Raw genomic sequence first — 25,392 nt, forward strand, 5'->3', positions numbered from 1 at the left:
GAAGGGGGACCCCTGCTGGATGCAGGGTTAGTGCAATGCTGGGTGTGCTTAGTAGGGGCCAGTCAAATTTCTAGAAACTTTGACAAAAGTGTTCTATGATAGGGCTCCATGCTGATGATGTCACCCATATGTGAGGACTAACATCCTGCTTGTTCTGGGAGAAAGAGCAGGTGTAAATCTTTGCATATACTTTTCCCCTATGACATTTTTAAAGGGAAGGTGTGTGCATTCTTTCCATTTCAGAACTGGTGCAAAGTCTGCGGCAAAAGTACCCGCAGGCTTTGTAAGTATCCACGTACGTTTGACATTGACCCCTAAATTTTTAGACAGTAAAAACACGTGATCTACATACAGCAGCTTGTTAATTGACCTTTAGTTGCCAGCGTTGCGTTGGAAGGGGAATTCAAGCTCCTGTATACAGGGAATGAATGTTTACTATACTCTTCTTTCTCAAAATACTGTCAGGCCGATACAGTAGAGCCGGCATTTGGACTCACGTTTTGGACGTGCTAGCTTTACCCCTTATTCAGTAAGGGGTAATAGCGCGTCCAAAACGCGAGTCCAACCCCCCCCCCCCCCAAACCTAATAGCGCCCGTAACATGCAAATGCATGTCGATGGCCCTATTAGGTATTCCCACGTGATTCAGTGAGTTAAATGTGCAGCCAAGCCACACATTTTACTTTCAGAAATTAGCGCCTACAAACGGTAGGCGCTAATTTCTCCGGGCACTGGGAAAGTGCCCAGAAAAGCAGTAAAAACTGCTTTTCTGTGCACCCTCCGACTTAATATCATGGCGATATTAAGTCAGAGGTCCCGAAAGTTTAAAAAAGTAAAAAAAAAAAATTTGAAATAGGACCGCGGCTTGAAAACCGGTCGCTCAATTTTGCCGGCGTACGGTTTCCAAACTCGTGGCTGTCCGCGGGCTCGAGAACAGACGCTGGCAAAATTGAGCGTCGGCTGTCAAACCCGCTGACAGCAGACGCTCCTGTCCGAAAAGAGGCGCTAGGGACGTGCTAGTGTCCCTAGCGCCTCTTTTTACCGCCGGGCCTAATTTAAATAAATTTATTTACTGTATTGCGCGCACAGGAGAGCAGGCGCTCGCCTGCTCTCCCGCGTTTTTACTGTATCGGCCCGTAAGTTTCCTGTTTCTTGGTTCCCTTTTGCCTTTCCTTAGTCTGGTTTATGGCTGGCTGACCTTTTCACCCCGTTATTTCCCTCCTCATATTTTAGCATTTTTTTTGGCATCATGGTCCTTTGTTTTTAGTTCATCCTTATGTGTTGTGACTGTGGTTTTGCTGTACTGGTGAGTGCTATCAAAGGTTTCTAGTAACAGTCAACCTGGCAACTGCTAGAGTACCAGTCACACATTCCTAATGTGCGAGCAACCCTACCCAACATGAAGCATATTTCAATTTTGGAATGAAACATATTTATAAAAAAAAAAAAAAAAAAGTAAATCACTATTTTGGGGGAAGGGGGTGGAATTTAAAACTGAGGGTAATTTTTCAAAGCTGTTTCCATGAGTAAAAAGCACTTTACCTGTGGAAGTTGCCTGTCCGAAAATTTCCCTCCCTATATGCAGGTGAAAATACGTGCACAGGTCCCTTAGGCCCGTGCTTATACCCGCATTGTAGTGGAGGCTACAGGGCAAGGGGGAAAAGTACTTGCAGAGTTTTGGATTTTTGAAATCATGCAGATAGTTTTGGTCGGAAAAGGTATCCGAAGTGCAAATCTCTTCGAGCAGTTTTTCCTTATGTGTACTTTTCCTTTCAAAATTGCCTATGTTTTTCCTTTGAAAACTGGTGCACAGACAGAGGTAAAAAAACAAAAAATATTACCCATGGACTTTGCAACTATGTGGGCAATTTGAAAATCGGCCCCTTATGTGTGCAGATAAGGGAGCCCTTTCTTCCCCCACCCCCCCCCAATGTTTTTTATTATAAAACTCATAAACCACCAACAAAATTGAACTAAGTGGTATACAATTAAACATTAAAATCAATTTAAATATATAAATAAACAAAAAGCAAAATGTACAAATACTAGTCTTCATAAATTAAGATTAAAAATAGTTTAAATTCAATCCATACTAACAGTTAAACTGAGAATGCTTCTGTGAAGAGAGAATCTTTTACAAAAGTTTTTCATATCTTGTAATAATCTCAGATAACAAGGTAATGCATTCCATAGCTATGAACGTCTTGAGGAAAATGCTTATCCACGTGTTTCAACATATCGAACTTGCTTAAATCAGGTAGAGACAGCAGTAGAGCGTCTTCAAATCAAAATGAACGATTAGGCTTATCAGACTGAAGTGTGCCAGTTGAACTCTTTGGCATGTCCTGCACAGCCCTACTGAGTCTTGTGTTCTGTGACTGTACCCTACCTAATCAGTTACAGCCAGATCCATGGGACTTGTGGTCTTCTGTCCTGAAAACGAATGCTAGGCAGAATATTGAAATGTTAATGAGTAATGTAACAGGATCATCTCCATATGATAGAGGTCTTTAAGATCATGAGAGGTCTTGAATGAGTAGATGTGACTCGGTTATTTACACTTTCGAATAATAGAAGGACTAGGGGGCATTCCGTGAAGTTAGCAAGTTGCACATTTAAGACTAATCGAAGAAAATTCTTTTTCACTCAACTCACAATAAAGCTCTGGAATTTGTTGCCAGAAGATGTGGTTAGAGCAGTTAGTGTAGCTGGGTTCAAAAAAGGTTTGGATAAATTCTTGGAGGAGAAGTCCATTAACGGTTATTAATCAAGTTTACTTAGGGAATAGCCACTGCTATTAATTGCATCAGTAGCATGGGATTTCTTAGTGTTTGGGTAAGAACATAAGAACATAAGAAAATGCCATACTGGGTCAGACCAAGGGTCCATCAAGCCCAGCATCCTGTTTCCAACAGTGGCCAATCCAGGCCATAAGAACCTGGCAAGTACCCAAAAACTAAGTCTATTCCATGTTACCATTGCTAATGGCAGTGGCTATTCTCTAAGTGAACTTAATAGCAGGTAATGGACAGGTTCTTGTGGCCTGGTTTGGCCTCTGTTGGACACAGGATGCTGGGCTTGATGGTCCCTTGGTCTGACCCAGCATGGCAATTTCTTATGTTCCATTGTCTTTTGCTCTTCATTAGAAAAAATGGCTAGAAATGAAGAAACCGAACATGACAGCAGGTAATGACTGGAAAGCCCATCTGTGTGCCCATTCTGTTTCCTGTTACATTGCTATAAACCCTGCTTTATCTTTGACATTAGTCCCTTTTGGCATTCTGTTGTTATTTTTCATGACTTCTTCCATCAGGAAGATGTTCTGTGCATTCACCATGCTTTTTGTGAAGTCTTTGTACTTCTGAGTTCCTCCCCTGACATTTTATGTCATGAGTCTTTGTTTTTCAACTTCTTTTTCAGTGAAAATTGTTGGACTGCTGCATTATTTTGGTCTCTGTAGTTTTGTAGTGTTCTCTAATGTTTTGGTCCATAATCCAGGACCTTCCTATGTAAGCAAGAGGTAATTAACAATCCAGCCTAGCAGGGCCCTTGGCTTCTTCTCAGCTCTAGTTACTGCAGTTTAGGTTTCTGAAATGAGCTGAGGCCTTGGGTAAAACTTAAAGTGCAGTCTTGGCGATAACAAAGGCAATTTTGTTTTATGCAGTAAGCTGTTTGGTCACCTCATTCTGCATTGAAAAGGCTGCATTGTTTAGACATCCAGTTAAACATAGGATATATTTTTAAACATTATGGGGGCCAGTATTCAAAGCAGGCTACGTGCCTGACCTAGGCACTCCAGTTTTTGGAGCTGAAAATTCACCTACTGTTAAGTGCCTTAAACAGAAGCATCTACATTTAGGCATGTAAGACTCTTAGCCCTGAAAATCAGTGCTACACACTTAATTTACTACGTCATCCTGACCCAATCCACTTTGTAGTCACCTAGATTTAGAGGCTTAGAAGGGAGAGAGATTTTCGTTTAGCAAGATAAAGGTGGTTCTTCTGGATTTTTTTATTATTAGCCCCTTAGGCTTTTCTAAGAACATAAGAACATGCCATACTGGGTCAGACCAAGGGTCCATCAAGCCCAGCATCCTGTTTCCGACAGAGGCCAAACCAGGCCACAAGAACCTGGCAAGTACCCGAACATTAAATAGATCTCAAACTATTTTTTCTTATTAACAGCAGTTTATGGATTTTTCCTCTAGGAACTTATCCAAACCTTTTTTAACCGCAGTTACACTAATTGTTGTAACCACATCCTCTGGCAATGAATTCTAGAGATTAACTATGTGCTGAGTGAAAAAGAATTTTCTTTGATTTATTTTAAATGAACTACTTGTTAACTTCATGGAGTTCCCCCTAGTCATCCTATTATCTGAGCAAGTAATTAACCAATTTACCTTAACCTGTTCAAGTTCTTTCATGATTTTGTGGACCTCTATCATATCCCCCGACAGCCATCTCTTCTCCAAGCTGAACAGCCCTAAGCTCTTTAGCCTTTCCTCATAGGGAAGCCGTTCCATCCCCTTTATGATTTTGGTTGCCCTTCTCTATACTTTCTCCGATGCAATTATATCTTTTTTGAGATGCGGCGACCCGAATTGTACACAGTTTTCAAGGTGCGGTCTCGCCATGGAGCGATACAGAGGCATTATGACATTTTCCCTTTTATTCACCATTCCCTTTATAATAATTCCTAACATTGTTTGCTTTTTTGATCACCACAGCACACCGAGCAAACGATTTCAATGTGTTATCCACTATGATGCCTAGATCTCTTTCCTGGGTGGTAGCTCCTAATATGGAACCTAACATCGTGTAACTATAGCATGGGTTATTTTTCCCTTTATGCATCACCTTGCACTTGTCCAGTTTGTTTTTCCACTTGATGACATTTTTTTTTTTTTTATTTTAGGCATTTATTTCTTACTCAGGCAGCTTGCCTGAAAATCCCAAAGGACAAATTACTTGAAAAAGATTTACAAAGCCTGGAATATGGTAAGTCTTCAGGTATTACATCCATTTATATGCAACAAAATGTATTACGCTTCCCAGGGCAGAATTATGTAAAGTAGCCAATAAGGTCCAGTGGTGAGGTTATTAAAACACAAGGCAAGGAAGAGTTTAGGATACGAATTTATGTACTTTTTACCACTGATTCTCTTAAACCTTGAGCAAGCTACCTCCTGGTGCGTCATCTTACCCTATGTTTTTACTGAGAAATGTTGCAACACAGAGAGCAATATTCAAACTGCCCAGACTTGATAAATACTTTTTACCCATAATCTTTGCACCAGTTGCTGAAGAAAAAGTATCCACATCACTATACATCTACTTTTAGTTTAGTTATTGAGTAAAACAAGATGTATATTTCTGAAAACGCAAAAATACACGCATTGTTTCAATCCCCACTTTATGGGATGGGCAAATTTCAAAAAGCCCATTTGCATGGGTAAAGCACTGTTTTACCCGTGGACTTGGCTTTGAATATTGTCTCCATAGTACATGATGGCAGATAAAGATTTATTGACCCGTCCAGTTATCCAGTCCACACTGCGAGGACATATCCCAACTGCCAAGCATGGAAACTTGACCACTTGCAGAATATCATAACATAAGAACGACCGTGCTGGATCAGACCAGGGGCCCCATCAAGCCCAACGTCCTGTCTCTGACAGCATCCAGTCTGGAGCACTCGAAAGTACTCAGCAGATACCAAAGACTAGATCCATTCCCAGGGATAAGTGGTGGCTTTCCCTAGTCTACCTGGCTAATACTTGTTTATGGACTTTTCCTCCAGGAACTTGCCAAATCCCTTTTTAAACCCAGCTATACTAGTTGCCTTGATCGCATCCTCCAGCATCAAATTCCACCGCTTAATTGTGCTTTGAGAGAAAAGAATACTTTCTTCAGTGTGTTTTAAAGCTGTTACCAGATAGTGTCCCCTAGTCCTTGTGCTATATGAAAAGATAAATATTTATTTGTTCCGTCTCATTCAACCTCTAGCATTTGCCGTTAATCTTTTTTTTATGGTTTCACTTATTATCCAAGACAGATTTTGTCATCTTTCGCACTGATTCTTCACCATCCAGGATAGATAAGCAAACAAGTTTCCATACTTAATCCAGCACTCAGCCCTTGTCCTCTCCCCTTGTTTTATCACTAAGCCTTGTCATAATTTACATAGGCAAACTAGTGAGGCTATTCTCAGAACATCTGGCTGCCTAGGTCCGTGTGGCCCTGATGGACTTTACGTGGCCTCCTCCAACCTGCCGCCACTAACCCAATTGCTTTTTGGGAGCTTGTAGCCTGCTAGCTCCAACCTGGCTACCCTGTGTCCTGGCTCTTGCTGGGTTATGCTTCCTTCATATCTCCCTTTGTCTTTGCTTTTGAGGGAGTTAAGGGTGGAGTGTTTGCAATATGGAAACTTTCCAATCCTGTTCCCACTACCGTCCTCTAAATTTGTCCGTCACAGTACTGGTTTTCATTAGCTGTGCCGGTAGGTAGGTTATTCCAGGTGTCTACCACCCTCTCAGTAACTATTTTCTCTGAAACCTCCTCCCTCCTTGTCCTTGAAATTTAATTTCTTGTAGTGTACTGAAGTCTTTCATATCCTCCTTTCATTTCTTTCCTCCAGCAAGGATGAAATTTGCATGGGAGATGGTACATCGTACCCAGAAAACTCCTTTCTTTCTCAGAGAAAACATTGGCTGGGGTGCTGCTGAGCCACATCCATCATGGGCTCGTTGTCTGTTAAGGAGAGACTATTAAATTGCTTAGTTAACCTCTGCAGTGGTCACTCGCCCTCATGGCTTGTGTTGGCACTTGAGAAAGATTAGGTTCTGAACCCCAAAACAAGCAAACACGGCAGGCATCCTCTGATGTTGGAACAACAGTTTACGGGGCACATATTTTGCCAAATCACATTGTGTCGCTCTTGACTGTGCCCCTTATTCACACCGCAGAGGTTTGGGGAGTTTTTTGTCTCCCCCCCCCCCCCCCCATTTTCAACTGGTGGCATAGGATGAGCACTTAAGTTGGAAACACCAGAAAATGTGCTGCTGCCTTGTGCCTCGCGTTGAGGGCACCGTGGCACTGAAGGTACCACAGGCACCAATTGCATCGTCATATCTATGGCAGTGCAGCCTCAAGGCATCAGTGGCATGTCGAGGGTCGACATGCGCTGTACACTGCCCCCTCGATGTCCAAGCCGATGCATTGAGACTTCAGTTCCACCCATGCCGATGGCACAGGAGGCCACTAAGGCATCGTGGGCGGTTACACACCTCAATGGCAGCGAGGGTGACCCTGGAACTCGACAACGTCAAGGGTGACCATGGTACCCCAAAGATGGGGCTGGCCCCCGACGCAGTCCTGACATCGATGTGTTGGACGAACAGAGTGCTGGTCACAGCTGTGCATGGGCAACCGTTCATGGGCATGGCAGTAAGGTGTGGCAGCAAGCTGCAAGCCCAGGCTCCGCCAGCCCTCTCTCCCAGAGAGACTGCATTGGCAAGGCTGGCAAGTAGGAGGGCAGGCAAAGTCATCCAGGTCTCCCGCCCATGGAGACTAGTTCCTTGAGATGTGGGGAGGATGAGCTCTCCCCCACACAGGAACGGTATATAGTCCTCTATCTTTCCACCATCTGAATCCATTGATGCCAATTGATCGGTAAACCACCATGGAACTCCAGCCCGGGTAAAACTCAGGTGAGTCCCCAGGCTCAACGGCCTACATGGATCACAGACGGACTGCATAAGTCAGTCCTATCAGCACCATGGAAAAAGAGAAAAACCAGACAGAGCAAGGAGAGGACACAGCTCTAGAAAAAAATCACTTAGAAAATCTGAGAGAAGAGAGCAAAGCTGAATACCATGAACACGTGGCTTCCGTAACCACATGGCTCCACAGGAAATAAAGAGACTGAGGGACTCTGCCTAGGGGGCAGGGTGATAACTACAGCTGCACATGCTCAGTAGGGCATGCTGAAAGTTCTAGATTCTTTGAGATCAAAGTTCCATTCCGGGCTCCATCCGATGATGTCACCCATGTGTGAGGACTAACATCCTGCTGTTGATGTCCTTTCCTTGAATCCTGGCTAGATCAGGACCTGCCCGGAAATTCAGTGCCAGATTTTGCCTGTCCATAGAAGGAAACCTTCAGGATTCACAAGAAAAAGTTAATATTTGTTCACTCTTCTTGGAGAGATCCTGTGGCTTTCAGAAGCCGTTATTCCTTCTCTTTCGTTAAGAGATGTTAGGGGTGTTCTTCCTACTCCTTTGCTTTGTCATAAGGATATTGGAAAGTGTCTGTGCTGTATCACCAGGGCTGTGATGTAGTATCATAAGCCTTCATTTGCAGTTACCCAGGGATTTTTCCCCTCATTATATTTCCTCCAAATTTGCATAGTCCAGACATTGCAGCAACAGTCCTTGGCTGGGTGCTGTGGATCTTCTGGAACCTGACATCCATAGGCTCTAACTTCAGCCACTAAGTGTCACCATTATGGCCAGCAAGAAAGAGCCAAGCAGCATTTGGCAATGGGTTGAAACAGAGGCGGCAAGTAGATTTTAGGAGGGGTGCTCCTTCACCCATCCTTTCCATGCCAAAGGCCTGCTGGCAGGCATATTTCTTCTCCCTGGCAGGCCAGCCACGCACAGCAGCAGCAGCAGAAAGGAAGGATTTGGATGGGCAGGGTTCCCCCGGCAGTCTCTGAGACATGGAGCATTCTGATGTGGGTAACTCGGTCCTTTTGGCCTAGAGCCCCAACTTTCTTACTGATAAATTTGTGGTGCATGGCCCTCAGTTATTTTCGATTGGTGGTGCATGTACACCAGGTACATTGCTGCTGCTTTGCCTGTGTTTTAGATGAGTGTTCCTCAACCATTTATATATGCCAGGGACTGGCTAGCTGCTTTCTTTAAATGATGTGGACCGGTTGCAGTGCTGATGAGCAAGGATGGGTGGGGGGGGGGGGGTTTTTCCAAAAAGTGAAAGAGCAGGTGATTTGGTGGGGGGGGAGGGAGATGTACTCCCTCCCCATCTAGGGGCCGATGCAATATAAAGCGCGGAAAGCAGGTGCCGAGTTTGTAAGCGGCCATTTTCCTTACTGATAATCTCCTTTTCCTTAGTGTAGACAGATTGACTCAGAACGAATGGGTATAGTATGCTCGTGCTAGCAGTTGGAGACGGATCTGACGTCAGCACGGGTATATATACCCCCACAGGAAGCGTAGCAACTTAGTAGTCTTCCTTGCAAAAACTGTTATGGATGTGTGTACTGATGCTCAGTGAAATAGTGAAACAGGATTCCCCTGACCGATTGATCGTAGCTGGAGACCGCCAGCAGTCACAACCGGAAGGCGTTGACACCTGGTAGAATGTACGCTTTTATGTAAACAAATGACATGGCTTACCTTGAATCGGTGAAACCCATGTACACAGGCAGCAGGGCGGGATCTGAGTCCATCTGTCTACACTAAGGAAAAGGAGATTATCAGGTAAGTAATCTCAACATTTCCTGGCGTGTAGCCAGATGGACTCAGAACGAATGGGATGTACAAAAGCTTTATTCCCAGCCTGGGCGGGAGGCTGCCTGAGGACCATGTAGTACCACCCTCACAAATGCGGAGTCCTCCCTGGCCTGGACATCCAGACGGTAGAACCTGGAGAAGGTATGGAGAGAGGACCATGTCGCTGCTTTACATATTTCTGCAGGCGACAGCATCCTGGATTCCGCCCAGGATGCCGCTTGTGCTCTGGTAGAATGAGCCTTGACTTGTAGAGGCGGAGACTTCCCAGCCTCCATGTAAGCTGCTCTGATAACTTCTTTAATCCAGCAGGCAATGGTGGGCCGCGAGGCCGCTTCACCTTGTTTCTTCCCGCTGTGCAGGACGAACAGATGGTCCGTCTTTCGTACTTCTTGTGTCACTTCCAGATATCTGGGCAGCAATCTGCCGATGTCGAGATGGCGTAGTAAACGCCCTTCTTCAGATTTCTTCAAACCTGCCGTGGTAGGCAAGGATATGGTTTGGTTAAGATGAAACTGTGAAACCACTTTCGGTAGAAAGGAGGGAACCGTGCGAAGATGGATAGCCTCAGGAGTGATTCTGAGAAAGGGATCACGGCAGGACAGTGCTTGTAGCTCTGAGACGCGGCGTGCTGAACAGACAGGCAGCAAGAACACCATCTTCAATGTTAAAGAACGGAGACACAGGCCCCGAAGGGGTCTGAAGGTGGATCCCACGAGGAAATCCAAAACAAGGTTGAGGTTCCATAAGGGCACATGCCACTTCAGTGGCGGACGAATATGCTTGACTCCTTTCAGGAAGCGAGAAACATCTGGGTGCTTGGCAATGGTCTTGCCATCCCTCCTGGGACCATAGCAAGACAGCGCAGCCACCTGAACCTTGATGGAGCTGAGGGAGAGACCCTTCTGAAGTCCATCTTGCAGGAAATCCAACACAATAGGGATTGTAGTCGTATGTGGATTGGTGCCATGAGTGTTGCACCATGCTTCAAATACTCTCCAGATCCTTACGTAGGTGAGGGATGTGGAAAACTTGCGAGCTCGGAGGAGTGTATCAATCACGGGCTCCGAGTAACCTCTTTTCTTCAGTCTAGCCCTCTCAATGGCCAGACCGTAAGAGAGAATTGAGCTGGATCCTCGTGAAGGATGGGACCTTGACTTAGGTTCCGGAGAGGAGGCAGGGGAAGAGGCTCCCCTGCCAGTAGTCTTCTCATGTCCGCATACCAGGGTCTTCTTGGCCAATCTGGTGCCACTAGAAGAACTAGGCCCCGGTGTTGCTGAATCTTGTGAATGATGGCGCCCAGCAGAGGCCACAGAGGAAAGGCGTATAGCAGAGTCCCTGGAGGCCATGGCTGAACCAGGGCATCGATTCCGTGTGAGAACGGGTCGCGCTTGCGGCTGAAGTATCTGGGTACTTGAGCATTGGACTTGTCCGCCAGTAAATCCATGTCCGGAATCCCCCAGTGATCCACAATCATCTGGAAGACTGTGGGTGACAGCTGCCCCTCTCCTGGATTTAGGCGTTCTCTGCTGAGGAAGTCTGCCGTGGTGTTGTCCTTCTCGGCAATGTGGACGGCGGAGATGTCCCGAAGATTCGCCTCTGCCCAAGCCATCAGTGGGGCGATCTCCAGAGATACTTGTCGGCTTCTGGTTCCGCCCTGACGGTTGATGTATGCCACCGTGGTGGCGTTGTCGGACATCACTCTGACCGCTCTGTTCTTCAGTCTGTGAGTAAATCGAAGGCATGCCAATTGGACTGCCCGAGCCTTTAGACGGTTGATGTTCCACGCTGACTCTTCTCTGTTCCACCGCCCTTGTGCGGCAAGTCCTTCACAGTGTGCACCCCAGCCGCTCAGGCTGGCATCTGTGGTGAGCAGAGTCCACGTGTGGGAGGACATCTTCGACCCCCTGCTCAGGTGGTTGGACTGCAACCACCACCGTAACTGGGTCCATACTCTGGCCGGCAGAGGTAGGTGCGTGGAATAGTTCCGTAGATGGGGGCTCCAGCGAGAGAGCAGGGAGAGTTGTAGAGGTCTCATATGGGCCCTTGCCCAAGGTACCACCTCCAGGGTGGATGCCATGAGACCGAGAACCTGCAGATAATCCCAAGCTATTGGCCGACTGGCTCCCATCAAGTACTGGATACGCGTCTGAAGTTTCAACCTTCTCTTGGCAGTGAGACTGACTGTGTCCGCCTGGGTGTTGAACTGTACTCCCAGGTAATTCCAGGGACTGGGAAGGCTGTAGGCAACTCTTGCTGAGGTTGATTACCCAGCCCAAGCTTTCCAGAAGGGCGATCACTCTGTCGGTTATCCGATGGCTCTCCTCTCGAGATTTCGCCCTGATCAGCCAGTCGTCTAGGTAGGGATGGACCAGAATTCCTTCCCGTCTGAGTGCCGCTGCTACCACTACGACCACCTTGGTGAAGGTCCGCGGTGATGTGGCCAACCCGAAGGGCAGAGCCCGGAATTGGAAGTGGCGTCCTAGAACCTTGAAGCGTAGGTAGCGCTGATGATCCGGATGGATCGGGATATGCAGGTAGGCTTCCGACAAGTCTAATGCCGTGAGGAATTCCCCTGGCTGTACTGCGGTCTTGACGGAGCGCAGAGTTTCCATACGAAACCTCGGGACCCTTAAGTATTGATTGACTGACTTGAGGTCCAGTACAGGCCGAAAGATTCCCCCTTTCTTGGGTACCATGAAATAAATGGAATAGTGTCCAGAATTCACTTCCCATGCAGGTACTGGGATGATGGCTTTCAAGGACAGGAGCCTCGCCAGGGTAGCTTCCAATGCCGCCTTCTTGTGTGTGGGACAGGAAGATTCCACAAACTTGTCCGGAGGGAGGTGATGAAAGTCCAGATAATAGCCCTCTCGGATAATGGCGAGGACCCACTGGTCCGACGTAATCTCGACCCATCTGGGGTAGAAGAGGGTTAACCTGCCCCCTATGGCTCCGTCCCCCAGATGGATCGGCGGATTCTCATTGTGAGGCGCGGCCAGGCCCTGAGCCCGGGCCTGCTCCCCTCTTGCGCTGCTTAGTCCGAAAGGACTGATTCCGGGCCTGAGGACGAGGTGCCTGGTAGTGACTCCTGTAGGGAACGAAGCGCTGGGAGCTTCTACCCCTGGAGGGCCTTGGAAAGGCACGCTGGTTCCTCCTGAACCGATCTTCCGGCAGTCGAGGTACTGGAGAAGCGCCCCATGTGCTGGCCAGTCTATCAAGGTCGCTGCCAAACAGGAAAGAACCCCTAAAGGGCATTCTGGTAAGGCGTGTCTTTGAAGGCGCATCAGCTGACCATTTCCGGATCCAGAGCTGCCTCCTGGCGGCTACGGAGGATGAGATCCGGACTAGGTCTGATGCAGCATCCGTGAGGAACGAGAGAGCTGACTCCATGTCTGCTGCTGGAGCGTTGTTCCTAACCTGTGACAAACAGGAACGCGTCACCACTGTGCAGCAGGTTGCAATCCGCAAAGATAGAGCTGCCACCTCAAAAGTCTGTTTCAGAATGGCGTCCAAGGGCCGGTCATGAGGCTCTTTGAGGGCCGCCCCCCCTTCAACAGGAATGGTAGTGCGCTTGACCACAGCGCTAATCAAGGCGTCCACCTGAGGGCACGCCAGCAGCTCCTGTATAGCCGGTGCCAGTGGGTACATGCCCGTCAGGGCCCGACCCCCTTTGAATGCAGCCGCTGGTGCAGCCCATTCTAAATCTATCAGTTATTGTGCTGCTTGCAAGAATGGAAAATGGCGGGCTGTAGGACGAAGACCTTCCAGCAGGGGGTTCTGCGCAGAGGGTACTGTAGCGCTGGGACCTGCAATATCCAACTCCGCCAGACACTGAGACACCAGGTCCGAGAGATCCTCCTTAGGGAAGAACCGCCTCATGGTTCTATATGGCTCAATCCCAGGGGGAAGGTCCCCCTCGTCTGGGAGGTCGGAGTCATCCGGTGAAACCTCCTGGTCCGACTGATCTGGACTGTCCAGCGGCGGGAGGGTCCCGCTCACGATAAGGACGTGAGGGTCCAGGAGCAGGATCCGCAGGAGCTGCTACCGCAGCGGCAGCCGCAGCAGCCGCCACAGTCACAGCCACCGCAGAAACAGCAGGAACAACAGGGACAGCAGGAACCGCAGAAGCCGTTTGCATCTGCACAAAGGCATGAATCCCCTTAAAGAGATCCACCCAGGAAATTGAAGCAGCCTCTAATCGCCGGGGTACAAGATCCCCCGGGATTCCTGATTGGTCAAGACTGCCCACTAAATCCGGGGTAGCCCCTGGGGAACTGTCCGCAAATCGTGGCTGAGACTGGGCCCGGCCCGAGGGTCCCACGGCCTCCTCACATTGGGCCCATAAGGAGTCTGGCTCTTCACTGTGCGTGGCTCGAAGCTGGCATGCAGAGCAGAGGCCGAGGGCTTTAATGCCGGAGGCAGGCGGCGCCCCCGCTGAAGACGCTGAGGCGTTCTGTTCCATTGAAAAGTATGCGCGGAATAGAACAGGCGCATAATAATAATATGCGGCAGCAATATGCGCTTAATACAACAGGCGCACAATAATAATAATAATATGCGGCAGCAACATGTGCTTAATACAACAGGCGCACAATAATAATAATATGCGGCCGCGGTATGCGCTTTAAATACAACAGGCGCACAATATGCGGCAGCAGTATGAGCTTAATACAACAGGCGCACAATAGTAATCATATGCGGCAGCCGTATGCGCTTAAATACAACAGGCGCACAAGCATAATATGTGGCAGCACTATGCGCTTAATACAACAGTATACGCTCAATGATATGCCCGATGCGTTCAGCAATATGCGGTCAGGAAAACACGCTCAAGTGTATGCAATATGCTCTTAGCAATATGCGGTTAGCAATACACACTCAATTGTATTCAATATGCTCTCAGCAATAAGCGGTTAGCAATACACGCTCAATGTTATACCGTATGTGCTCAGCAATAAGTGGGTAGCAATACACGCACAATGGTATGCAATATACGCACAATGAGAAAGAGAATATGCGCTCAGTCAGAGACATGCGCCTATCTCGGGCGCACAATACCTGAACAAGGCCACAATAATGGCGCCCTCCACGGCGTGCCACGCCACCGATCCTCGAGTCCTCGGAGACCAAAAGTAATAGATGTACGCCTTACCTGATCCTCGGTGCTTCCCGGCTGGAACCCGGGCGGTCTCCGGCTGCGGGAGGAGAGGGCAAGTACCTTCACCGCCGCGTTTGAGGATATGCACCCGCTGCCTCGTCCACGCCGAGACCGAGGTGCCTCGTATGCCTCACCCGAACCTCGCCCGGGGGCTATGTCCCTGCCGCGATTCGGCCACCGGACCGAGGACTTACACCTCCGGGGGATCACGGAAATCACCCCGGGAAACTCTTCTGGGGGAGGGACCTTAGGGTATCACCGCAGGAGTGCGGGGCTCGATGCTGTAGAAGTCTTGGTGAAAAGAAAGTAGAAAATAGAAAGTAGATTTGGAAAACACGCTCCATGAGCGTGCAGGCTCTCCAAACTGCTTTGGAGACGGAAATTACTAAGTTGTTACACTTCCTGTGGGGGTATATATACCCGTGCTGACGTCAGATCTGTCTCCAACTGCTAGCACGAGCATACTATACCCATTCGTTCTGAGTCCATCAGGCTACACGCCAGGAAATGCCGAGTTTACCAGTGACGGTCTTCATAACTCGGCGGTCTGCAGAGTTATTTTTTATTTTTTACTTAAGAAAAGAAGTACAGAAAAACAGTTTTTTCTGCTTTTCTGTACTTCATTTGCCTGCGCTCAGCTATTAACTCCTGCGGCAGGCGTTAATAGCTAAGTGATAAATGTGCATCTGAGACACACATTTATTTTTTTGCATGTGGAGTGAATGAGTAATAGCCTCTTTCACATGCATTTGCATGTGATGAGCGCTATCTCATTCACTCCGCATCCGACGTGGGTTAAATAGGTGCTAATACCCCTGTTGCACTAGGGGGTGGATTAGCGCCTATTTAACCCACGTAGGAGTGCAGGTTATACAGTGCGCTTGACTGAGCGCACTGTATTACATCGGCCCCCCCTAGTTTTTATTCTCATGGGCCAGCCCTAGTCAGTTTAAGAACATTTTTTCTAAAAAAAAAAAAAAAAAAAAAAGTTGCTCTTATTAAATAAAAAAAACCCAACCAAAACAAACAAAAAAAATATACCCTCTCTGCCAACAGTAAAGAAAAAAATCCCACCCTCTTTCTCTTCAGTGTAAGAGGATAAACTATTGTGGAACCCATTCTAAAACAAAGTGCAGCTGAGTTTTTAGGCTATGCCCTATGTGGTTTTCAATGCCATCTACACCTGTGAAAGCGGGTGCTGTGTATTAATCTATATGAAAGGGGTGCAAGTTGTAGTGCAGTGTTCATTGCTTAGTGCTGAATTGTGCTGTAACATTCTTATGGCCAATCCCATAGGTAGATGGAGGCCTTCAAAAGACAGAAGGCGTTCATCCTACTTGCCATAAATTTGTATGTATTTGTTTCAGGAAATGTGACAGCTTTTTTGAGAAGGAACCTTCATTTATGTCCTCCTCTTGGGGCCTCATTTTTCCCCTGGCATGGAAACCCCTGGGCAGGCCTTTCCAGGAAATGGGAGCTATTGACATGTCATCTGCATGCTGTCATTTACTTGCCTTGCATTTTGCTGCTCATTTTCTGTCCCTAATGCATTTACAACCTGTTTCTAATGTCATTCTTCCCAGAAACTATAGATATTAAACATGCAAAACCAAAAAGTCCCATACTTATTGCTGCACAGGAGAAAGTTTTGTCTTTTGATGCACAGCAACCGTCAAAGAAAGAGGAACTGAAGACCAATCTGCTAGAGTCACTGTCTCAGGATCTCACCGATGTCTTGTATGGGGATGGAAAAGATTTACAGGTAAAATATTTACAACCATCTGTGATTTGTTCTGTTTTGCAGGACTTCATTGCCTTAAAGGCACAATATTCACTCTTGAAACATAAAACAGAAATCTGAAAAATTCAAAGTCCTAATCCTAGTTATTTTGGCATGCAATCCTATTTTCTTTCAGTAGATTTAGTTTCATATTTTCTCTCTCTTTTATCAGTCATAGAGGCTTATCAGATGATAAAATGACTGTGTTTCCCCCACTTATAACGTTGGAATAGCAGGACCTAGCTCCAACAAACTTTGTGTAGAAGTAGATCCTTTTTTGGAGAGGGGGAGGGGGGCATCAGACTTGTCTACTTTTCAAATTTGGTGATTTCCTAGTGCCTAGACAGATGAATTCAGGACCAGTGGGTCCTGCACCACTACCAGCAGATGGAGAGAGAGCAAAGCTGACATCACAGTACATATATATATCCCTGCAGTCACATCAGCCTGCCAGAAATCTCCATCTCCAGACGATGGTGGACGTGCATTCTCCTTATTGGGGATTTCTTGAAATTTTAGAAGGAGAAATAAAAGGTAATACCAAATGGTTCCTCCCGCAGTTGAGAATTCCTGAGATGATTTCCATGGTCCCTCAGGTGAATGCCCTGGTCTGGGGTAGCTGGTTTTCTCATCCACCATGGACTTAGCCGTTAAAAAGCTGAAAGGCAGCGAGTGCAGGAAGCCGAACGCTGTGGTGATGGGATATGCCCTCTCCCCTCGCAGCTGGTGACCATCTCTGTACTCAGGTAAGGTTAAAAAAAAAAAAAAAAAAAGAGACAGGCCCAGAAAACAACAAGGTAGGCAATCTAAAAAAAAAAGCCGTGAGGAAAAACAAAGGAATAGATGCCAGAATTTTATCAATTGTCTCATACGTCTCCACCCATTAAAGAATTTTGGAAGATACTTTTCGGGCATCTATTCCTTTGTTTTTCCTCACCAAAAAAAAAAAAAAAAAGAGAGAGAGTAGAAGTGTTGTCGGAAGGCTTTCCCCTTCCTCCAGTCTCCATGCTCATTGCGCCATTCCGACATTCATTCCCGCTCCCGAGGGAGGTTAAGGGACTTGGGCAGCCTGGCGGGTTAAGAAGTCCAGATGGGCTAGGCCCCGCTGTTAGGCTTTTCTCTGTGCGCCGCATGGTAGGCTGCAGCATTGTGTTTGCATGCTTTTTCCTGCGTGTTAGGCTGCCCTCTTCAGGATCGTCGCGTGCAAGTGCATCTGGCTGTGTGTCCAAGTTGTATGCCCAGGTTTTGGATGCTTAGTCTGATGCCTGCTTGGGCATCCAGGTGAGAGCAGCTTCTGTGTTAGGCAAGCGCTTGCCTGTGTGCACAATTTAGGCCGCGTCGGTTGTGCGCTTAAGTTTGGAAGGGCGGACGTGCGCCTAGTTTTTCGATGCCTAGACATGGGATGCCTAAATTTTGGGCATCTCAGCCTAGCATGCACTCTAACTTGTGCCAGCGCTGCTTAGAGGCGCAGGGAGAATTATCTTCTAATTTTACTAAGCCTGGTTCTTCCCAGCCTGCTGGCGGCCTGGGTAAAGACATTGCAGGAGCGCCTGATTTTGGAACTTCCTTAACAGGTTCATCAGCGGGGGAATGTAGCTCAGTGGGCACAGCACAAGTGCCTTCCAGTTTTGGCATGGATCCTTCTGCCTCTTCTTGGATAGAATTTTTTCAAGGATTGCAGTCCTTTTTTCAGGCACAGCCCTCAGCCCCCATCCAGTCCTGTCAGGTTAGAGTCGCAGGTTGGGACATCTCACTCACCCGGTACTACTGTTAAGTACACCTAGATTGGCAGCAGGCCCTCCCAATAGGAATCCGGATGGCACGGATGAGGCCAAGCCTCACTCTCTGAAGGATGGGGAACGTCCTCCAGGACTGTAACAGTATAGGACTATATTGCGGTTCTTTCATAGAGATGAGCTACATCTGGGATTACCTGCCCCATGGTACTCCCAGACGTTAAAGATGCTGGGAGTACCTGGGGCAGGTTCCATGTCTGAACCAAACAAAACTCCCATTTTGATTTCTTTGTATAAAGCCTCTTGTTTTTCCCTTTAATGGGGGCCATTCAAGAATTGATTGATCTTGGGATGCCCTGGCAGCTAATTTCAAAGAGAGTTGGGGCTTTGGAAGGCCTGTACCTCCTGGACCCAGTGGTAAGAATGCGTTATTTACTCTTTCAGATAATAGAAGGACTAGGGGGCACGCCACGAGGTTAGCAAGTAGCACATTTAAAACTAATTGGAGAAAATTCTTTTTCACTCAACTCAATTAAGCTCTGGAATTTGTTGACAGAGGATGTGGTTAGTGCAGTTAGTGTAGCTGGGTTTAAAAAAGGTTTGCATAACTTTTTGGAGGAGAGGGTCCATAAACTACTGTTAATCAAGTGGACTTAGAGAATAGCCACTGCTATTACTGGCATCAGTAGCATGGGATCTACTTAGTGTTTGGGTACTTGCCAGGTACTTGTAGCCTGGATTGGCCACTGTTGGAAGCAGGATGCTGGGCTTGATGGACCCTTGGTCTGACCCAGCATGGCATGTTCTTATGTTTATGTTTTCTGAAAGTGGATGCACTTGTCTGTGCAGTCTCCAAGCAGATGACTATCCCCGTGGAGGGAGGAGCGACCTTGAAAGATGTGCACGATAGAAGGATTGAGGACATCCTTAAGCAGGCTTTTGAAGCAATAGGAATGAATTTGCAGATAGCTTCTTGTTGTTCCCTGGTGGCTCGCTCTTGTTTTACTTCTCTCTTAGGAGTTTGATGAATCTGGAGTGAATTCCAGGGCAGATATGGAGCCAGCAGCCGCGGGCTGCGATTTGGTCTGCATTTCGGCTAGAGAGTTGGCTTCGGTAATAGCAGCCAGGTGTCGGTTATGGCTGAGAAATTGGTCAGCCAATGCAACCTCCAAGGCTAACCTTATGAAATTGCCCTTTAAAGGCTTGCTCTTGTTTGGGAACGAGTTAGAGAAAATGGCCAGTAAGTGGGGCGAATCCCCAGTTTCTCGGTTGCTGGAGGATAAGAAGCAGACGCCGCGCTCCTTTGGCTTGAGAGGTCATGCCAGGGGATCTAAGCATTTTCGACCCTACAGAGGAGCGACCTTTTCAGAGGACTCGACTTTTTGGTAGGTCTCAGTGCTGAAATGTTTTGTTTTTTTTTAACTTATACTTTATTAATGTCAGTGAATACATCAAATACAAATCTCATATTTGAGAAGAAAAGAAGTGCAATAAGAAATAAGTACAATCAGAATAAAACTGAGAAAACAGGTAATTATTTGCACTATTACAGACCACTATAATGGGGGAGAGCAATAAAGGCCTGAGACAGGGACATGAGAAAATAGAAGAAGCCTAAAGAAGTCCTCCTTCATTAATAATAACATGCCTCCAGAAAGGATAATTAGGGGGGGCCTAAGGGGTAACTTTATCCCTGGCATCCAAAAAAAACCCTCAACTGGATAGGATCAAGAAAAAAAATATTTAACACCATGCAATAGAATCAAGTATTTGCAGGGAAATCTTGTTTCACAAGTAGCACCTAAAGCTAACACTTCAGGTCTCATACTAAGAAAGTTTTCTTCCTTCCTGCATTACTTTAGATAAATCTGAAAAGATCCATAACGTTTGCCCTTGAAAAGAGCTCCTCTGACGAAAAATTAGCCATAAAAAGGCAAATGAAACCAAAAGCGTAGCTCTGGATGTAATATTATCTTCTGAATTCTCGAGAAAATTAGAAAGCTTAGGTGAATTCTGAAAAGCATCCCCATCTGTTAATTTCCTTGAAGATGAAATTAGCAAATGGTGGCAAAGCTTCCTCAGGAATACCCAAAACATCTTTCATATAAGATTTAAACAGTTCAGATGGTGAAATAAATTGAGTCTTAGGAAAATTAAGTACACGGAGATTCAAAGCTTTTGCAAAATTTTCCAAGTTCTCAATTCTATTTGAAGACAGAGAAACATCTAATATTCTCAGATTGCACTGTTTCCGCTTGTCTAGCAGAAGACTTCAAATCAGAAATCTTTTTCTCACATTGCTGCAATCTAGAGTCTTGAGTGGTCACCTTAGTATTTATGTCTAGGATGAGAACTGCTAAAGTGGAAACAGTTTTATCCAAAGGAGCCATAACCTGCCATAAGACATCAAGAGAAATGCAAGGCAGCTTAACCAATACAGGTCTAACCTGAATGTCCAAAATGGCAGACTGCAATGATTGGAAATCCACTCCAGTCAAAGGGGGTTGGATCCACAACGTTCCCCAGCCTTTCTTCTGACTCCCGGCATGGTGTAGAAGCCCGTGATTTGGGGCAAAGATTCCCTCCTCAAATTGTATCGGGGAAACGCTGCCAGAAAGCACGGTGGAATCGCTGGAACCTAATCCTTGCTGCAGCGACAAAGCCTCTGTGCAAGCAGTGTTACCGGGAAGCCATGGGGCAGAACGCACCTTGGGGCTGAGAAAGACGGTCAGTGGTGGGCCAGACACCTCAGCTCCAGCCAAGCCATCCGGGATGGAAATCGAAGGGGGAATGGCGTACTGAGGCATAGTTGTTAGCCGCAATACCCCCTCATCAGGAAAGTGCCACCCTGCTCCCTTTTTCTTCCCCATGTTGAAAAGGTAAACAGGCAAGTAGGACCATGGTAAAAAAGGGGAAAATGAAGGAGAGCTCAAAGCGCACACCAAGTTGAGGCGCCATCTTGACTCCTCGCCCCTCCCCCCCCCCCCGCTTCTGGTTATCTGTTATTAATCAAATGTTTGCTAGTCTGTCCACAGTTTGGCTTTTGAACAGAATACTGGCAGGCTGATGTCACTGCAGGAGTATATATACTGTCATGTCAGCTTTGCTCTGTCTCCATCTGCTGGTAGAGGTGCAAAACCCACTGGTGCTGAATTCATTTGTCTGGTCTAAGGAAAATGAAATTATCAGGTAAGTAGTAGTTTCTCAGTGATTTGGAGGGGTGCAGGAGAGAATCAGAGTTAGTACGTCTCCCCAAAAAATGCATGGGGGTTGGGGATGGGCTAGGGTTGAGCCAAAAAGTCCGTTTTTATGTCAGGGCATACTTTTAGAATGTGTTTGATCCTTGACGTACCTCCCCGCCATTGTCTCCACACACACACACTGATGCTTTTTTTCTGTCTTCTCCATCCCATTGCTGCTTTTCTCTCTCTCCAGCCCATCCTGGTGCCTCTCTCCATATTCAACTAAATCACTGCATTACATATTCCAATCACTAAATTAAAAATAAAATACTTTATTTGTACCTTTACTCTCTGGATGAGGTTTATTCCTAATAATGTTGTTTCCAGCCTCATCTTTCTACTTTCCTGTTGCCTGCTAACTCCTTTTTAGGCTGCTCTTTCCATTTTACTTTTCTTCTCACCTGTCTTCATCCCTTCCGCCCTTACCCTCTCCTACGAAAAGAACATTATCCAGTTATTAAAACCTCCTCTACACATTTTCTTAAAATTTCCCAGGCATTAATAAAATATTCCAAAGCAGCAGATTCGTCAAATGACACTCAGTAATTAAAATAAGGATTAAAAAAAATTTCCCTGCTCTGCAAACCTGGGAACTTATGTGGTCATATACACACACTCACACATGCATGCACTCTCACACATGCTCTGTCTCTCCCACACACACACACTCTCTCACACACACAAATATTCACTCATACTCTGAACCCCAGGAAGTGCAAGCATCACCAACCTCCTTCTTGGGCCCCCATGACATCAGGATATCTCATCTGTCTTCCTTTTGTAGAGTGGATGCACTCTTCCACAACTGCGCCTATTCCTCTTTTCCACCCTGCAGACCTGTCCACTGTTCCTTTTCCTCTGTGAGGCCCCTTAAGGCTGTGTGGACCTGGCTGCAGTTCCTGCTCCCAAGGCTGCATGGGCCTGCAGATTGCTGATGTTGGGCCTGCACCGCTGAGCTCTGTTGGTCCAGACGATAGTGCTTTGACATCTATGGGGCCACTCCCTTCTGTTCCCTCCAGCAGTGCAATTAGACTTCCTTGTTCCTACAGGCGCAGGCCCCACTGTGCAAGAAGGAAGCCCAATTCCTGTGGTCAAACTGCTGCTTGTGCATATGAGTAGGGCCTAGTTTGCCTGGTGCTTCCACCAGTACTTCTGGCAAACAAAATATCATTTCTCAGCGGCTCAGTGAGGGTTCAGTGGGGAAGATCCTCACTTTGTCCTTTCCTCTTCACTGTAAGAAAACTTAATTCAGGCAAAAGTCAAAGAAAAAGGCAGCAAGCAGTAAATCTCATAGAGCTCCTGTCTGCTGCTGCTACACCAGAGTCACCATCTTGAGATCTCAGTTTTTGGTTTTGATAAGTAGGGACACTTTGCGGCTAGGGATGAATAGTTAATAGTCATTAGGTAAAAACAAACATGCTTTTGTATTTTATTGCTGAAAACCATTAGTCATAGTAACATAAGTAGATCCTGGCAAGTAAGGACCAATTGGCTTTTACCAGTAGAATCCTAGAACTTTCTGCCCATAAACTAAAGTCTGGAATGATCTCAAATTTTGATAAGAAAGGTCTCATTCAGTAGCATTTGAGGTACGTGCATGCCTCAGGGTCAGATATATGGCAAGCCTTAATGTTTTAACGTGAAAAATGTCAAGCTCCTTCCTACTACATAGTTATAACCCTAAAGAGAAGGCAGAGAGTAACCTGAACGAAATGGAGGTTATTAGGGATGTGAATCGTGTCCTCGATCGTCTTAACGATCGATTTCGGCTGGGAGGGGGAGGGAATCGTATTGTTGCCGTTTGGGGGGGTAAAATATCGTGAAAAAATCGTTAAAAATCGAAAAAATCGAAAAACCGGCACATTAAAACCCCCTAAAACCCACCCCCGACCCTTTAAATTAAATCCCCCACCAAATAACTTAAATAACCTGCGGGTCCAGCGGCGGTCCGGAACGGCAGCGGTCCGGAACGGGCTCCTGCTCCTGAATCTTGTCTTCAGCCGGCGCCATTTTCCAAAATGGCGCCGAAAAATGGCGGCGGCCATAGACGAAAAAGATTGGACGGCAGGAGGTCCTTCCGGACCCCCGCTGGACTTTTGGCAAGTCTCGTGGGGGTCAGGAGGCCCCCCACAAGCTGGCCAAAAGTTCCTGGAGGTCCAGCGGGGGTCAGGGAGCGATTTCCCGCCGCGAATCGTTTTCGTACGGAAAATGGCGCCGGCAGGAGATCGACTGCAGGAGGTCGTTCAGCGAGGCGCCGGAACCCTCGCTGAACGACCTCCTGCAGTCGATCTCCTGCCGGCGCCATTTTCCGTACGAAAACGATTCGCGGCGGGAAATCGCTCCCTGACCCCCGCTGGACCTCCAGGAACTTTTGGCCAGCTTGTGGGGGGCCTCCTGACCCCCACGAGACTTGCCAAAAGTCCAGCGGGGGTCCGGAAGGACCTCCTGCCGTCCAATCTTTTTCGTCTATGGCCGCCGCCATTTTTCGGCGCCATTTTGGAAAATGGCGCCGGCTGAAGACGACAAGATTCAGGAGCAGGAGCCCGTTCCGGACCGCCGCTGGACCCGCAGGTTATTTAAGTTATTTGGGGGGGGGTTCGGGAGGGTGGGGGATTTAATTTAAAGGGTCGGGGGTGGGTTTTAGGGGGTTTTAGTGTGCCGGCTCACGATTCTAACGATTTATAACGATAAATCGTTAGAATCTGTATTGTATTGTGTTCCATAACGGTTTAAGACGATATTAAAATTATCGGACGATAATTTTAATCGTCCTAAAACGATTCACATCCCTAGAGGTTATCACTTTAAGCACAATACTGGGCAGATTGGATGGACAGGTTGGTCTTTACCTAACCTTGTTTACTATGTTATTATGGATCTGCTATGGAGTAATAATAATAATGATGTATTTTCCCATGATCAACTTTAGGAATACTTACAACTGGGTCCACTGGAGCTGAAACTGTTGAGCACTGTTGGCCGCGCTGTACCGATTCATAAAAAAGGAGAAGACACATCAGTAGATGAATACGATGAAGACACTTTTGAGCACACCAAGCCAAAATGGCCCATCACATATGAACTCATAAAATCTACTTTTCCATAAAATGTACAAGGTACTTATCTCCTTCCATTTTTTACAGCTTTTCCAGTAAGAACTCAAAGCGGTTTAACAAAACATAAAACATTAAGATTTGAAATTTGATTAATTTTTAAATCATAATCCAGGGTATTATACAATATTCTTTCTTTGCTTTAACACCAGAGCAAAAAAATCCTTCATGTAAGTGCATGCATGTTTATTGTAAACTGATTTATTTTCATGTTGTATTCCAATTTGCTGTATTTCATTGTGAGATTCTATTTACCCTGGTCAAAATTATTAAATCTGTATGTCAAATAACAGCTACATTCAAAAGAGCTTTGGGGTAGATCTAAAAAAAGTACGCCGGATTTTATAAGATACGCGCGTAACCGCGTGTATCTTATTAAAATCCGAGGTCGGCGTGCACAAGGCTGTGCAAAATCGGCAGCCTGCGCGCGCTGAGCTGCGCAGCCTGCCTCCGTTCCCTCCGTGTCCCCCCACCTTCCCCTCCCTTCCCCTATCTAACCCACCCCCCAGCCCTACCTAAATCCCCCCCCCCCCACCACCTTTGCTGTACAAGTTACGCCTGCTTGAGGCAGGTGTAATTTGCGCGCGGCGCCTCGGCATCCCCCGGCACAGGCCGCAGTGCCGGGGGACTCGGGACCGCCCTCCCGGCCCGCCCCCCGAACCGTTGCCATGCCCCCAGACCCACCTCAGACCACCCCCTGACCCCGGACACACCCCCAGCCTGCCGACATGCCCCCTCCCGCCCCTTTTACGAAGCCCCAGGACTTACGCGCGTCCCTGGGCTTTGCACACGCCGGCACGCAAGAGCCCTGCGCGCGTAAATCCCACA

The 25,392-nt window shown here is 47.0% G+C and overlaps 1 protein-coding gene across 2 annotated transcripts in view; it reads left to right on the forward strand.

Annotated features, from left to right (window-relative positions):
- The window catches only part of CCDC83 (coiled-coil domain containing 83), a 249,182-nt gene that overhangs the window by 173,820 nt on the left and 49,970 nt on the right, over positions 1-25,392 (forward strand). For both annotated transcript variants that reach the window (XM_029602260.1, XM_029602259.1), the window contains exons 9-11: positions 4,918-5,000; positions 16,277-16,455; positions 24,381-24,567. In XM_029602260.1, the coding sequence (XP_029458120.1) occupies positions 4,918-5,000; positions 16,277-16,455; positions 24,381-24,557 (439 nt within the window). In that variant the 3' untranslated portion in view covers positions 24,558-24,567. The remainder of the gene's footprint in view (positions 1-4,917; positions 5,001-16,276; positions 16,456-24,380; positions 24,568-25,392) is intronic.

Source organism: Rhinatrema bivittatum, chromosome 5, assembly GCF_901001135.1.
Source record: "Rhinatrema bivittatum chromosome 5, aRhiBiv1.1, whole genome shotgun sequence".
NCBI lineage: Eukaryota > Metazoa > Chordata > Amphibia > Gymnophiona > Rhinatrematidae > Rhinatrema > Rhinatrema bivittatum.